The 16,897-nt window shown below is 37.5% G+C and overlaps 1 protein-coding gene across 2 annotated transcripts in view; it reads left to right on the top strand.

The window, feature by feature from the left end:
- The window catches only part of Kmo (kynurenine 3-monooxygenase), a 51,537-nt gene that overhangs the window by 14,533 nt on the left and 20,107 nt on the right, over nt 1-16,897 (top strand). For both annotated transcript variants that reach the window (XM_048358075.1, XM_048358074.1), the window contains exons 5-11: nt 7-55; nt 5,026-5,113; nt 7,146-7,311; nt 9,081-9,152; nt 10,136-10,257; nt 12,929-13,076; nt 15,793-15,850. In XM_048358075.1, the coding sequence (XP_048214032.1) occupies nt 7-55; nt 5,026-5,113; nt 7,146-7,311; nt 9,081-9,152; nt 10,136-10,257; nt 12,929-13,076; nt 15,793-15,850 (703 nt within the window). The remainder of the gene's footprint in view (nt 1-6; nt 56-5,025; nt 5,114-7,145; nt 7,312-9,080; nt 9,153-10,135; nt 10,258-12,928; nt 13,077-15,792; nt 15,851-16,897) is intronic.

Raw genomic sequence — 16,897 nt, forward strand, 5'->3', positions numbered from 1 at the left:
TTGCAGTACATTCTTTCTATAAGCAGAAAAAATTTAAACAAGGATCTACTGACTGGTAAATCAAATGTTTTTGTTTACTAGATTGAGTAAAGCACATGTTGCATGATATGTTGGGATTTGTGTACAATTCCTTTTAATGGTTATAAAAAGTACTACTGAGGGCTGGAGTATGGTTCAAGTGCTCACTTATCAGGTTCATAGTCCTCAATTCAAATCCAAGGACTGCCAAAAAAAATTACAAAAGGGAGACTATATTCATTATGAAGAAGTCCTTAATGGAGACAGAGAAAGCAACACTGTTTCACTTTATCATTTGTCTGGGTGAAGATCACTTGTTCATTGTGTATGGAATCCTATCATCTCTCAGCCATTGCAGTGCAGGATTGCTCATTCTTCGGCACAAAATTCAGTCTAGTGGGTCAACACTGTTGTCTCTCTATGGAGAGACAAGTTCAAAGTGCATGATTGGATTTGTATTTCAGAAAGACAGAGAAGCAGCCCACTGGAGGCTGAGAGGAGACCATCTTGAGGGTACAGGTATATTCCGTGAGCTTTGAAGAAAGCTCTAGTAATGAGGTTGGAGGGAAGAATGTAGACTTCTGGTATTTACAGGAGACCACATAGGCAGGGGATAAGAGAGGTTGATAAAGAAGTTGTAAAATATAGGCCTGATGTTAGTAATCAGAAGTTGTTTGTTTTTGTTTTTTTTAAGGCTGACACATTAGTGAGAATTCACTGGACTTGAAATCAAATTTGTATATTTGGAAACTCACCCAACCACATCCCTGGTAGCCTTTTATTCTATCACATTCAGCCCTAACTCATGGTAGTTTCTTCTCTTGGCACTTGTGCCAAGATTCATCCATAGCAAAGCATGGCCTTCAAGTATTTCTTTTATTTTTATTTATTTACTTTGTGGGCAGTTCTGGGGCTTGAACTCAGGGCCTGAGCACTTTCCCTGAGCTTCTTTTGCTCAAGACTAGCACTCTACCACTTGAGCCACAGCACCACTTCTGGCTTTTTCTGTTTATGTGATACTGGAGAATTGAATCCAGGGCTTCATACATGGTAGGCATTCTACCACTAAGCCACATTCTCTGCCAGGTCTTTATTTATTTATTTTTTAGTGGTATTCATGTTTGAATTCAGCACCTCATGCTTGAATTCAGCATCTCATGCTTGCTTGGCTGGCATTCTACCACCTGAGCAACACCTCCAGCTCAACCCTTTTTTTTTTTAAATCACATGATATAATGACTTTACTTTTTTTAAAAGCCACACAAGTTTTTTGACCATAGCATTTGACTTTGAAAAGACTAAGAGAGATGAACATTTTCTCAAGTAATATCCATTAGATTGATTTGATTCTTTTATTAGTCTTCTCAGTCATGAACTTATAAACTTTTCAGAGACAAATGGTGAATGCAGACAAAGTATCTTGACTCTTGCTAGTTATTCACAACTAAGGCAAGTTGTTTGTGCATGGGACACAGCAGTGATCAAGCTCCTGCTCAACCTTTGCTGGTACTTTTGGAGAAGGTATCTTAAGAACTTTTCTTTTTGGCCTACACTAGCTTCAAACCCCCAATACTTTGAACCTCAACTGTCTCTCAGGAGGAGTGTGATGGGGAAGATACTCCAGCTGGTTTAGCAAGTATTTAGATTGATCTTAGAGTACTTAATTCTACCTCTTTAGTTATAGGTAGAAGACTGTCTTTTGGTTAGGCAATGGGGGAGAGAGGGTCAATTTGGTAGATATTAAGAAAACAGATAAATTACCTTTTTGTCCTTTGTCTTTCTTTCTTTCTTCTTTTTTTTTTTCTTATTGACAATTTTGGGGCTTGAGCTCAAAGCATCAAACTTGTTTGGCCTGCTTGTTTTGCTAGTGCTCTATTACTGAGCCATACTTTCAGCCCAGCTTTTTGCTGACTATTTTGAAGATAGAGTCTGAAGAACTTTTCTAAACAGGCTAGCTTTGAACTACAATCTTTCTAATCTCAGTCTTCTAAAGAGTTAGAATTATAGGCATAATTCCTAGCAGAACTAAGACAATGTTTTTGAACCATTAGGGACTGAGATAAGTGTTTTTTATGCAGCAACTATTGGAGAAGTGGGAATTCTTTTTATCTTTAGTTTTCCCGGTGGTGAAATGGAGGCTTAGAGATCTTAAGTTCCATTGCCACTATGTGGAAGAAGCTGGATTTGAACTAGAGTCTGTTATTCCGATGTCCATGTTTTTAACAACTGTTTCTGTCTCCAAGATTATAAATGAAACACCTGCAGTACTAAGAAAGTAACATGTGGGCTGGGAATATGGGCTAGTGCTAAAGTGTTCGCCTTGTATACATGAAACCCTGGACTCGATTCCTCAGCACCACATATATAGGAAAATCCAGAAGTGGCACTGTGGCTCAAGTGGTAGAGTACTAGCCTTGAGCAAAAAGAAGCCAGGGACAGTGCTCAGGCCCTGAGGGCAAGCCCCAGGACTGGCAAAGAAACAGAACAAAATAAGAAAGTAACATGTGAAAAGGGTAAAATTATACCGTTTTTCCTACAGAAGATGCTATACAAACTGTGCATAGTGAGTCATACCTATAATCTCAGGAGACATATCAGGACTATGGTTTGAGGCTAGCTGGAGGAGAAAGTGAGACCATATCTCCATCAATAATCTAGGCATGTGATCCTATCTATGTGAGAAAACAGAGAAAAAAAGGATGGAAGCCCCCAGAAAAAGCGTGAAACTCTAACTGAAAAAGTAATTGAAGGAAAAGGCTACGGGCATGGCTCAAGTGGTAGATCATCTGCAAGTGGGATGTGTGTGTGTGTGTGTGTGTGTATGAGCCCCCCCCACCCCATTGCACATATTAAATCAATATACAAGCTCATCTCTCTAAAGCTTCTCCCCTCGGAGAACATTATAAGAATATTCTACCACTATATCAGCTTGTCATCAGAAACCATAAGGTTTGGTGGTTCACTATTTTATGCAGTTTTGATAACTGTTGAAAAGAACAAGACAAAGCCAAGCACCGATGGCTCATGCCTATAATCCTAGCTACTCAGGAGGCTGAGATCTGAGGGTCACAGTTCAAAGCCAGTCCAGACAGGAAAGTATTTAAGACTCTTTTTTAAAAAAATATTTTTCTTTATTGCCAAAGTGTGGTACAGAGAGGTTACAGATTCATATGTAAGGCAGTGAGTACTTCTGTTCAACTTGTTACCTCCTCCCTTATTCCCCCTTCCCCCATCCCCTTTTCCCTCTCCCCCAAGAGTTGTGCAGTTGATTTATACCAAATGATTTTGTAAGTATTGCTTTTGGAATGGTTTGTCTTTTTATCCTTTGTCTCTCAATTTTGATATCCCCTTTCCCCTCCCCAGTTCTAATACCCGTAAAAAAAGCTGGAAGTGGAGCTGTAGCTCAAGTGGTAGAGAACTAGCCTTGAGCACAAAAGCTCAAAGATAGCACCCAGGGAGAGTGCAAACTTGAGGACAGCCAAAAAAAAAGAAAGAAAGAAAGAAAGAAAGAAAGAAAGAAAGAAAGAAAGAAAGAAAGAAAGAAAGAAAGAAAGAAAGAAAGAAAAGAGAAATGGACAGGACAGAAAAATAATGTGTGATCTGGTAAGCTTCATAAATTCAACATCAAAGCAGTCTTAGAAATCTTTGTTGTCTTTTCATTTTACTTCTCAGAACCTTTATTCTCATCTCCATGGTAGCCCTCCCAGACAGCACTGTCCAATCTAGGACCATAAGGGCCAGTCACTTATAATTTTTAACATTATCCTAACTATACAGTCTCATGGCTATAAGAGTTTGCACAATGCAAAACACTGTATTTTCTTTTCTTTTTCTTCCTTTTCTCCTTCTTTCTTTCCTTCTTCCTTTCTTTCCTTCTTTCTTTCTTTTTTCCTTTCTTTCCTCTATTTCCTTCCTTCCTTCCTTCCTTTTCTTTTCTTTCTTTCTTTCTTTCCTTCTTTCTTTCTTCCTTCTTTCCTTCCTTCCTTCCTTCCTTCCTTCCTTCCTTCCTTCCTTCTTCTTCTTTCTTTCTTTCTTTCTTTCTTTCTTTCTTTCTTTTCTTTCTTTCTTTCTTTCTTTCTTTCTTTCTTTCTCTTTCCTTTTTATTACTTTGAAATGATACTATCTATGGATTGAATTCAGGCCTTTAAGTTCCTACTTGTCTTTTAGGCTGAAGGCTGGCCCTCTACTACTTGAGCCACACCTTCCCTCCTAATTTTCCGTTGTTTAACTGAAGATATGAATCTCATGGACTTTCCTGCTTGGGCTGGTTTCAAACCACAATCCTCAAAGCTCAGTCTCCTGAGAAGCTAGGATTACAGATCCAACAGCATAATCTACCAGCTTCAATTCACTGCATTTTTCAAAAAAGGGTGATTGCCATTTTTTCATATTTTATTTTTTAAAATTATAGTAGGACATTTGCCAAATAGTTGTCTAAGTATCATTTTAACAAATTCATCTTACTTGTTGAGAACAAATAACTCAGCCAAGTACTAAAGTAACTCTTGTACCTCTTAGCTACTCAGGGTGCTAAGATGTGAAGGATCAAGGTTCTAAGCCATCCCAGGCAGAAAAGTTTACTAGACAGCATGTCCACAATAACTAGTGAAAAAGCAAGGCTGGGGCAGTGCCTCAATTAGTAGGTAGCAAGTTAGGTGAATGCAAGCCCACAGGTTGCAGGAGAGAGGGGAGGGAGGAAAGGAAGGGGGGAAAAGAGAGAAAAGAAATCTCACTATGCGGGGTGTGGCATACCTGGTGTGGCACACCTGTAATCCTAGCACTTAGGAAATGGAGGCTAGGTAGATTGTGAATTCAAAGTCCCCAACCTGTACTACACACCAAAAATCATGCCCTTCTCCTCCCACCTCTCCCCCAAACCCAAAGAATAAATGAATCGATAAACATTTCTATCCTGCTGGTCCCAGAAAATGACCCTTATTTCAAATTGGTTAAATGAAATAAGAATGGAAATTTATCTATTTGCCTTCTATCTGTTTCTTCTTGCAGCCGTTGAGAAATACCCCAACGCAAAGGTGCACTTTGGCCAGAGGCTGGTGAAATGCAACCCCGAGGAAGGAATGGTCACAGTTCTTGGGTAATCCCGGTCAAGCTTTTGGCTCAGAGGGAAGGCTTGTAGTGAAGCACTCTATTTGGAAACTGTGGTCTTTGGCTCTTCTGAAAGATTTAAAGTGGTTCACTAGACTGAAATTCAGAGTCCCTAGGTTCAAAAGATAATAAGTAGGAACTTTGTCCTACATGCCTTCTAAATATTCAGGCCCCAGAGTGAATCTTTATTTTATTTTTGGCCACAGTATTTAATCTCTCTCTCTCTCTCTCTCTCTCTCTCTCTCTCTCTCTCTCTCTCTCTCTCTTTCTCTCTCTCTCTCTCTCTCTTCTTTATTGTCAAAGTGAAGTACAGAGGGGTTACAAGTTCATATGTAAGGCAGAGAGTACATTTCTTGTTCAGCTTGTTACCTCCTACCTCATTTCCTCCCTCCTCTTTACCCTCTCCCCGCTATGAGTTGTACAGTTGGTTTACACCAAACGGTTTTGTAAGTATTGCTTTGGAATCACTTGTCTTTTTATCCTTTGTCTCTTGATTTTGATATTCCTTTCCCTTCCCTAGAGTGATTCTTAATATTCATATTGTGATGACCATGCTCTATTCAAATTCTCTTCTCCCTGAACCTGGTGGCTGCCACTACCCAGCATTTCCTGTCCTCTTTCTGGGTTTTCTTGACCAATTCAATTTTCCTTAAAATTCCAAGTCACAGGGCCCACTCTTGGGATATGTCATGGATCCATAGTCAAGGGTTCCAAAACCATGTGAAAATTCATCGCTGAAACAAACATTGCTAGTTCAGGCTTCTCTCATTATCTAAGTCTTAATCAACAGACCATCATTTCCCAATAGCAGGTGCAGCTTACACCAATTATGTCAAAAGCTGTCATCATCTTTATTTACCCAAACTTGCCTCATTCTTGACTTTGTCATACTGCCTATGTCATTAGACTTCTTCATGCTATGTCTTTTTTTCCTGTAAAATCTGTAACTCTTCCAGGCTGTCTTCATCCCTCCCTGCTGGCTTCATATTCTATCTTCTTTCTTCCTGTAGTACCACAAGTGTCTGTCTCCTCCCACCCCCCCAGAGGGCCCATCTATTCCCACTGCTGGTTTCCCTAACCCCCACATTTTGCTTCCACATCAAACTGCCAAGTGCATTTTCTTAAGTTATCACTTTTTATATATTATCCTTTTAATGGGGAATATTATTATCTACCTTTTGCTAAAATAATATATTAAGAACTTTGGTCTTTATATCCAAAATTCTCTTCTCCTTCATCCCCACTACTCATTGTGTAATTAGTCCATTATATCTATGAGTGTTTCATGCATAGATTCAATCAGTCTCAGATCAAATCTATTAAAAAATATTGCATCTTCAGAAACAACAAAAATGCATTTATACTGAAAGATGTACAGACTTTTTCTCTTGCTAGGGAATAATGATTCCCTAACAATATAGTATAGCAATAATTATGCCCATGTTACATTGTACTCGATGTATAAGTACCCTAATGATGATTTAAAGCATATATGAAGATAAGGGTGAGTTATGTGCAACTCCTAAAGGTTTGAATATTTGCAGAATTTGGTATCCTGGAGCCAAACCCCAGAGATCACCTTAGGCTTATCTCCAAATTCCTTTGATGAAGCCAAACTTATTACTCCTAGAAAATTCTGGTCATACCCCTACAGTTGTTTCTACATTCATTTGCACATCTGTAACTTAGGAACTCACAGTTTATTTTCATGGGACACCCTGTCCTTGTCTCCACAATCTCTTCCCTTTATTCAGTAATTTCAGGTCTTTGTCACAGTTTTGTGGCGCAATGTATCCTTATTGTCTGTACACTGGTGCTTTATTCTCATTCTTACATGAAAAACCTTGATGGAGACAAGAATTTTTGTTTTTATTTTAAATCATTGATTCAGAGCTCTCAATGTGACACAGGAATGTGAGTTGTCTGAGACATCCACTGAACCATGACTTTTTATGCCCAAGTAGAAACAGAGCATTGTTTTCACTACATTTTGCTATGGGGTGGCTCATTGTGTTTTTCAGACCTAACAACGTTCCCAAAGATGTCACTTGTGACCTAATTGTAGGATGTGATGGAGCCTATTCAACTGTCAGAAGTTACTTCATGAGGAGGCCTCGCTTTGATTACAGTCAGAAGTATATTCCTCATGGGTACATGGAGTTGACTATTCCACCTAAGTGTGGGGAAGTAAGTCCTTTCCCTTTGAAGGTCCTCTACCTCAGATTACAGAAACATAGAGACTAGTGCGAGTGTTCTTGTGCCACTCAACTTTGATTCTGCTGAACTTTGTAATTCATATTTTGTTAGGTGTGCAGACATCTCTTTAATGTTATGGTTACGTTATTCTTACTCACTTTTTCACCAGCTTGCTTTCAATCACCCTACTGGAAATACACAGGGGATTTATATTATATAACATTGCCTTTTGTCTTTTTTCTTTTGGGAAGAAAAAAAATACACAGGTTGGGAATCAGTTATCTAGTAGGCAAATGATCCAGTCTTTCTCAGTTTTTTGTTTGTTTGGTTTTTGAGACAGGGTCTCATTGAGTCCTATGATGGCCTCAGACAATTAAGTTTGTCATGAAGCCACTCCTGATCTTGTCTCTTAAACTCATTGTAAGATCTTTGAAGGCATGGAGTTATTCATGTATGCTGTTAGGTCCCTTTGGGGCCCTGCGGATGGGGAGGGGTTGGGAACCCTAGATGGGCACAGACCTTACTTCTAAGACACAATAACTATGATTCAGCATGAAAGTGCTAGGTGGAAACTATGCTGCTCTTTTAGTGTTCTACTTACTACTTAAGCCTAAGACTTTTCGGTCTAGTTTATTCAGATAAGGCAACAGTATTATATACACTTATCTTTTTTTCTTTTTTGCTATATTAAAGCTTGAACTCGGGGTCTCAGCATTGTTAATATGGCACCCTACCATCTAAGCCACACCTCCAGGTCTGGTTTTTGATGGTTATTTTGAATATAGAATTTAGCCAACTTTTCTGCTCAAGTTGGCCTTGAACCATCATGACACTCCATATATATCTAAGACTCCAAATAGCTAGGATTAGAGTTGTGAGTCATCAGCACTTGGCTTAAATGTATAGATTTGAATATATTATATAGGCATATATATATTTGTGTATGTATGTGTGAAAATGCAGAGGAGAAAAGAGTTTTATTGTAGTATATTCTCAAGTACTGACAACCTAACTTGCTGTATTTCTTAGAAAGCTCAGAAAACCCAATTTCTTTAGGAAACAGGAGCCATTAGGTTTTTGATGTGTCTTCTGAAGACCTGAAATCAAAAATACACCTATGGGGGCTGGTAGTATGGCCCAGTGGCAAGAGTGCTTGCCTCTGATTCATGAAGCCCCGAGTTCAATTCCCCAGCACTCACATATATGGAAAATGGCTCAAGTGGCAGAGTGCTAGCCTTGAGTAAAAAGAAGCCAGGGATAGTGTTCAGACCCTGAGTCCAAGGCCCAGGACTAGCAAAAAACAAAACATAACAAACAAACAAACAAAACACCCATGGCAGAACTCAATGTATTTATTCGGTACCAATCCTCGGGCTTGAACTCAGGGCCTAAGGGCTGTTATTGAGGTTCTTTTACTCAAAACTAGAGCTCTACTACTTGACTTACAGTTCTACTTTCAGCTTTTTTTTTTTTTTTGTAGTAGTAGTTTATCTAGAGATAAAAGTCTCACAGGCTTTCCTGCCTGGGCTGGCTTCAAATTAAGATCTTCATATCTTAGCCTCCTGAGTAGCTAGGATTATAGATGTGAACCACTAGCACCTGACTAGAACTCAAAGGTGTTTTTAAAGACAATTTCAATTTTGAGAAGCAACACATGAGTGTATTATCTCACATAGGATACTTGTTTAGATTATTGGGAGTAATAAAAAGCAAAAAGACATGTTGTATTAATGCACTAATCAAACTCTTTTTTTCTACAGTATGCAATGGAACCTAATTATCTGCATATATGGCCTAGAAATACCTTTATGATGATTGCACTACCAAACATGGTAATATAGACTTTCTCATCAACTAATTGTGAATCTATAATGAATGTTTTTCATGAGTTTTTCTAAATTATTAAAATTGTTACTATAAAGGTAATGTATGGAGGGGTTACAGTTTCTTAAGTCAGGTAATGAGTGTATTTCTCTCTGGACAATGTTACCCTTCCTTCACTCTCTCCCAATTTTTCCCTCCCATCTCTGCCCACAAGTTTCATAGTTCATTTTCAACACAGTGTGAGTACCACTGCTGCATTAGTTTACCCTTTATGAATTTTTTTTGCTTTATATACTCAATTGATATCTTCATTGTTTAATCTATTTAGTGATTTTTTTTTTAGCTTTGGATTACTGAGAAAAAAATTAATCCACTTATTTGCTTCAGTAATTGGATACTCAATCATTTACTTCAGATTTAACTTACTTGGGTAAATATTGGAAGTTTATGTGTGCAGATGCCTGTCATCTCAATGATGACTGGTCTAAAAAAATATCTCCCCAATAAAGGCACAGAGATGTAAACTTTATATATAAGGAAATATCCCTAATTTTTTAAGGTCTGTAGAACACTGGAATACATATTACACGGGAAAGGCATACTTCTTCTTTATTCAAACCCAGATTGTTTGCTTGTTTTCCTATATAGCTTTAGCCATCTGTTCTCTGCTTAGTCTTCTTGCTGCTATCTGTCTTGCAATCCTATTGGTGCTATTTTAAAAAGAAGAAAAAGCAAATCAACCAACCTATTAGCCACCAAACTAGAGCAGTGTTTGCTTGGTAAAATGAAGAGCTCCCAGGGCAGAAGTTGTGGGGAACGAAGGGGCAGGGAGTATCCCTATGACTCTCCAGATCTTTTCTTTAGCGGAAAGAGGACAAAGCCACAGTGCCTTTCCTGTGTACTTAGATGTTCTCCCACCCCCGTGCCCCCCAGGCTTGGATCCAACCAAGAAGCCATTTACTCTTTCACCCTTTTCTTCTTCTTATCACAGGAAAAATCATTCACATGCACTTTATTTATGCCCTTTGATGAATTTGAAAAACTGCTAACCAGTAACGATGTGCTGGATTTCTTCCACAAGTACTTTCCCGATTCCATCCCTCTAATTGGAGAGTAAGTTTTAAGATGTGTAATACCACCTTTCATTTTATTGATTTGAGTGATTCCAAGTTCAAGTAATAGCTATGCAACTGATGTTTCAATTTGGGTTGAACATGATACAGTTACCCAGCATCCTGACCAGAAACCTACCAAAGTCTAAGAGGATAGCTGGTCTTTTGAGCTCTTCATGATAAAATACTGATAAATAATAGTGCCTACTTCAGAGGGTTGATGTGAGAATGAGTAAGATCATGCCTCTAACTCATTCCATCAGGGAAGGACCTACACTGGTTAAGTTGTGCAAGTCTCATGTCTAATCATATTCAATATCTGGTTTATGACCTACTGTATGTCTAGCCCGTGTCAACATTACTCTCCTTGTGGACCTTGCCATGCATTCTCTTGTACTGAGGCTCTGCTCCTACTAACTGTATACATTCATTGATTCAGTTCACCTCCTATTCTAATGTTCTCTTCCACGGAGAAAGCACAGGGCTGGAGGTAATGTCTGATCTATTCAGGCTGTTATAACAAGAAGTATTATAGACTGGGTGGCTTATAAGTGAAAGAAACTCATTTCTCCATTTCTGAGGCTAAGAAGTCCATGATGTAGTCACTAGCATGTTGACCATTCTGTGTGCCTAACTCACAAAAGATTCCTCTTTCTTGTGACCACAGATGGTGGAAGATTTGAAGGCTCTCCATGTAGTTCTTTTTATTAGTACTAATTTCATTTTGTAAGGGCCCCAATCCATGACCTAATCATCTCCCAAGTTCTCACCTCTAAATACCATCACCTTGAGAATTAGTATTTATTTCAACACATAAATTTTAGGGGTGCATAAACACTCAAGCTTCTAGTAGAGCAGGATGTTTTGTTTTGTTCTGTGACAGGGCCACTGAATAGTGCACAGTAGTCTCAAACTCTTGAGCCTCCTGGCTCCATCTCACAAGTACTGAGATGGCAGGAGTGCACCACCACTCCTGGGTTAGAGGAAGACTTTTCCTTCTTTTCTAAAGATTTTTAATGGCATCTATTATCTTCACAAGAGGGATTTCACTGTGGTATTTCTATATATGCATATAAAACACTCCCTAAAACTCACCCCTCAGTCATGCTTCTTCATTCCTCTCCTCACTCCTTAAAATAATTTCTATTTAAATATATGCATAGAAATTACTTCAACCATATTCACCCTCATTCATCCTATCTATTGTTCCTCGCTCCTCCTGCCTATTTTACTTTCTTGTGATTTTTCATTATTTTCTAGTGTATATTAATTTCAAAAGGAGATTTTCCCATGGTACTTCACATGTACCTATATTATACTTTAGTCAGATTGATTTCCTCTAGTGATCTCTCTTTTCTACTTTTTCCACTCACATAAACACTATGCACTTCAATATTATTCATTCTCTATAATTCTCTTTTCTTCCTTTCACCACCAAGCCATTCTAGAGTTATAAGCATGTTCTCTCCCCCTAGTGTGTGTGTGTGTGTGTGTGTGTGTGTGTGTGTGTGTGTGTGTGTGTATCTTTAGGTCTATATTCCACAAATGAGTGAAAACATGGTATATTTGGTATTTTGAGCTTAGCTTATCTTAATCAACATCATGACTGGCCAAAGTGCAAAATTTTAACCCTACTTCTGTTTCATACTGAAGAACTAGGATGACTCCATCTTGAGGCTGCAACCATCTTGTTGTTTGTGTTAAGCTAAGAATAACCCAGCACATACATAAAACCCAGGAAATGGCTTGTTTATGGTGAAAGTAGCCAGAAATTGTACAGATTCCAGGAACAACTTACTTGAGTCTCACCTTTAAAATGGTGTCAGAATATCTGCCTTTTAGTGCAGTTATGCATATTAAACAAGTTAATCATATAGAAGGAAAATCACATTGTTGGCCCATAGCAATATTTTTACATTACTAGTTAGCATCATTCTCTGAAAAAAATGGTTTAGTTTATGTTGATCTTTCTTTAGCTGCCCATGAAAAGAAATCTGTAACCTAATTTATCGTTTGTGTATTTTAAAAATGGTTTCTTGCCTCTCTAGCCATATTTCAGATTCTTGAGGGTATGTTTTGTTCCATGAAACTCCTATAAGATATTTTCAAAATAGCAGGCTCTTATTTGTTTTTATTAGATTCACCACATTGAATGATAGAGTTCATGAATTTATTCCTATAGACCAACAAAAATTTTATCTCCTTTGACCACACATAGTCCAAACTACTCAATTGTAATTCAGTTACTATTGTCCATCTCCAAATATGTAAGTATTCCTATTGATTAAACTTTGGTTTGTTGTAGCTTAACCAAATGCACAATAGTATTGGTTCAAAATTAGTCGAGAAGCCTGCAATACACTAACATATTTGAAAATGCCATGACAATGTTTTCATGGCAAAGATATAGTATTTCACATTATTCAAATGCTGCCAAATTTGTCTTTGGGGTATGAGACTGGCATTTTTCCAAACTAAGAAAGTAGTTAAAACGGTAGATGTTTAGCACTAGAACTAGAAGAAACTTCACTTTTCCCTGTCTTGTTTATTCCTGGTATTGTTTCACATTGTTCAGGAAAATCCTGTGGTAAGAAAGCCAATAAATCTGAAGGAGCTCAGCAGTAATTACAATCCTATTTACCATCTTCACATTCTGTTGTTTTCCTCTGAAGACAAGCCCTGGTGCAAGATTTCTTTCTGTTGCCCGCCCAGCCCATGATATCCATAAGGTGTTCTTCTTTCCACTTGAAGTCACACTGTGTGCTGATGGGAGACGCAGCTCATGCCATTGTCCCGTTTTTTGGACAAGGAATGAATGCGGTGAGTTATTTTCCCTTGGGAAGTTTCTAAAGTATTTCCATGTTCATCTTAACTAACAAAGCTCAAGTGAAACTTTAACCAAAACAATCCCTATATGGTCTGAAGACTATTTCAACTCAACATTCATTCCAATTGCTTAGTTAGATTGGCAGCCAACTATAGCAGGCTGTAGAAACTTGATCCAATCATTCCATGTAGAAAAATGCATAAAGTATAACATAATATTGTGTTTAATTGGAAAAGTTATCAAAGCTCTTGAAATTCAGAAAGCTGGCTATCAGCAATTCAATATTTGAATTTGAAAATAAAGGTTTCCTAGAAAGTATGCATACATTTATATTTCTAGCTTCAAAGAAAAGAAAGACTTCTAAATTATCTATTTCTTTTCCACTTGTTATTTCTAAAAGAAAAAGAAATATATAAAGACAAAAAATCTTAAGCAGGGGTCGCATGAGTTCATATGCATTTGGCATTACAGGATTGGTTACTGGAGAATGCTCTCTTACATGATTGGTTAGGAAGTCTAGGGTCTCTTGATTCTGTATCTTGACTCACATCTGTGTTTGAGGGCATCTGGTTTTTCCTAACTACTTTAGGATTAAGGCGACCTGACAGCAGTCCGGAACATTCTCCTGAGGTGGGGTAGTTCTTGGAACGTTTTATTGCTGTTCTCGAAACAAAACTCAGCCAGAGGCTTTTTCTAGAAGGGTTTCTATGCTCTTTGTCACCCAGCTGTGGGAACCGTATTGTTTGCTTCTAGGGAAAAGGGGAAGTGGGGGGGTTGGAAGGGGGGCAGGCGGCGAGTGGACAGCAAGCAGCAAGCGGATTTACAGAAGCAGAATATGCGGTTAATATCAGTTAATACATTTTTCACTCCTTCACATTCATGGAAGTTTTGCTATCTTGGTGAGAAAGAAGTTTCAGAAAGAAAAATAGTCAAATAGTAAACATTAATTTCAAGAAACCTTAAATTTTTCTCAATAGTTGTTTCCAAAATTGGAATACTGTTGCAGGAAAACTAGCTTGTGAATCTATTCAATCAGATTTTTCCACAAAGTAGCAATGGGTATGCTGTTTTACAAAATATAAGACGGAAGACAAAACCAAACAAGGTGTCTCCCTACTACTTGCAAGGCATAGATCAGGAAGATTCAAAATTTGAGGCCAGCAGCAAGGTTTTATCTCAGCAATCAAATACAACCAAGAGGACTGAGGTGTGTGCCTAGAGTGGTAAAGTGCATCCTTTGCCAATGCAAAGCCATGATTTCAATCACAATAGAAGACATCGTTGTAACCTAATGGGAAAAAAGCCCAAGATTGTCATTTAAATGCCATCCCTCTAGGGCTTACCAACCAGAATGTTCTTCACAACTTATTTGTCTTTAAAATTTGTCATATGGATAATGAGATTTTAATAAAGCATATCTCAAATGCTTGAGAAGAATAAAGTATTAAAATATTTGGTATTTCCTATTTCTAAAAATCTACATACTGGTATTTGACAAATACATTTACTTGTTTCAGATGTACTCTTTATAATCAATATAAAATATTTTTATATATTATATTGTCTCTAAAACTATACTCTGAATTACTAGAAAAAGAATATAGTTTCCAGTTTTCTTGCAAAGAAATTCAGTTGGAAGTGCATTTAACATACATCTTGTGGAGTTCATAATTTTTTTTTTCAAATTTTTATTATCAAACTGATGTACAGAGAGGTTACAGTTTCATACGTTAGGCTTTGGATACATTTCTTGTACTGTTTGTTCATAATTTTTAAAATTTGTTTTAATCTTGAATTACAGGAATAAAATAACTTTAACCTATCATTATATTGTTCTATATATGAACTTTTTTCAATTTTTTTGTCTGACTTTGTTCAAGTGGCCTAGAACTTGCTATATAGCTTGGATTGTGTGTGATCTTCCTCTCTCAGCCTACTAAGTGCTGGTATTACAGGTATGAACCACCACTCAGCTAAATATAAACCTCAAAGGCTTGAATAATTTAAACATAATTCTAAAGGTCATGGTAGAAATATGTAATTGCTTGTTCTTCTTTTTAAAATGTTCCACTTGAGCCACAGTTCCATTTCCAGCTTTTTGATGGTTAATTGGAGAAAAGAGTCTCACAAATTTTCCTGACTTGGCTGACTTCAAACTGTAATCCTCAAATCTCAGTCTCCTGAGTAGCTAGGATTACAGGCATGATCTACCAGCACATAGCTGAAATCACTATAATTTTCAATTGGCATACATTATTTAGTATGAGGAGGTTCATTGTGATATTTCCATTTATGTACACAGTGCACTTTGAACAAATTCACCCTTTTTACCAACTTCCCAATGTGCCCCTCCTTTCTTCACCCTTTCTAATGGTATTTGGTGGGCTTTGTGTTGTTTTTATAATATTGTAATAGTTCATAATATTGTAATATTCTTTCATTTTCATCACCCATTAATTCTTAAATCCTCACAATAACAACATGGTTAAGTTGCAAATCATTGTAAACATTGCAAATATGAGTTTAGCAAAAGCAGCACCATCAAGTGCATAGCAGATGGTCTTTATAATAACTCCAAGCCAAGAAGTGGAAGCCCAGTTGCTGCTGTGTTCTGTTTGAACATAAAAAGACCATTCATTACAGTTTTGTTGCTGTTAGAAAATTTCATTATTTTTAGTTGCTTTTTCCCTTTTCTTCCTCTTCTTTCAGGGCTTTGAAGACTGCTTGGTATTTGATGAGTTACTGGATAAATTCAATAATGATTTCAGTAAGTAAAATATCTCACTTAGACATAGGCTAGCCTTGTCAATTAATGTGAACTTGTTATTGATCCTCACACATCCCTTGCCCAGGATTATTGTAAATTTTGTATTAACACATATAAAAGACATAGAACCAATGTCAGACAATGAGCAACTAGAGAGAACTGTAAATTATTTAACATTTGCGCCTGAATGTCTATATTAGTTAACTTTCCATTATGATAACAAATGTCTGAAATGATCAGTTTCCAAAGATTGAAGGGTTTTTGTTTGGGCTCACAGTTTTTTAAGTTGCAGTTCATGATCCATTGGTGCCCATTTCTTTGGGCCAATGGAAAGGCAGTATTACCATAATGGGGAGCAAGTGGCAGAAGAAACCATTCACCACCAAGCCTGGACATAGGAAAAGAAGTCCAGGCCCCACAATCCTATTTGTGGATACCCTATCCTCCAACAGTCCAACCATTTCTCAGAAATCCTTACCTCCCAATAGCAACTTCCTGGGGAAATCTATTACATATACACTTTTGAGGTACATGTAAAATCCAAACTGTAGAAAAGTCTATGCAGTGACTCCCACAAAAATACAAATTCAGAGTGCTAAAGCTGTGGAAGGTGGGTTCCATATTCCCCCTTCCAACCTGGTTTACTCCTATTTCCTGACTGCATCCCCACAGCCCCAAAAAAAGCTTTAGAATCTCTGGTGCTTCTTTCATAATTGGCCCTTCTGTGCACCTGATATTTTCATTTGCCTTTTGATTAAAATGGGTTTAGCCAGATTTAAGCTTTTATATATAATTATAGAGTAATATACACAGACAGGTATATAGACATGCACACATCATATACATACCCATAAACTTCCATATCTGTGTATAAGTATATATGCATATATGCATGTTTATATACACACAAACATGTACACATATGTAGTTGGAAATAGCCTGAGAACTGTAGACTTTTCTCAATTGCCAATATCACATTCTCAAAGAAATTTATTTGTGAATTTGAAGCTGTTCCAGGTATAGGAAAATTGGCCTTGAAACGTACAT

Source organism: Perognathus longimembris, chromosome 11 (genome assembly GCF_023159225.1).
Source record: "Perognathus longimembris pacificus isolate PPM17 chromosome 11, ASM2315922v1, whole genome shotgun sequence".
NCBI classification, from domain to species: domain Eukaryota; kingdom Metazoa; phylum Chordata; class Mammalia; order Rodentia; family Heteromyidae; genus Perognathus; species Perognathus longimembris.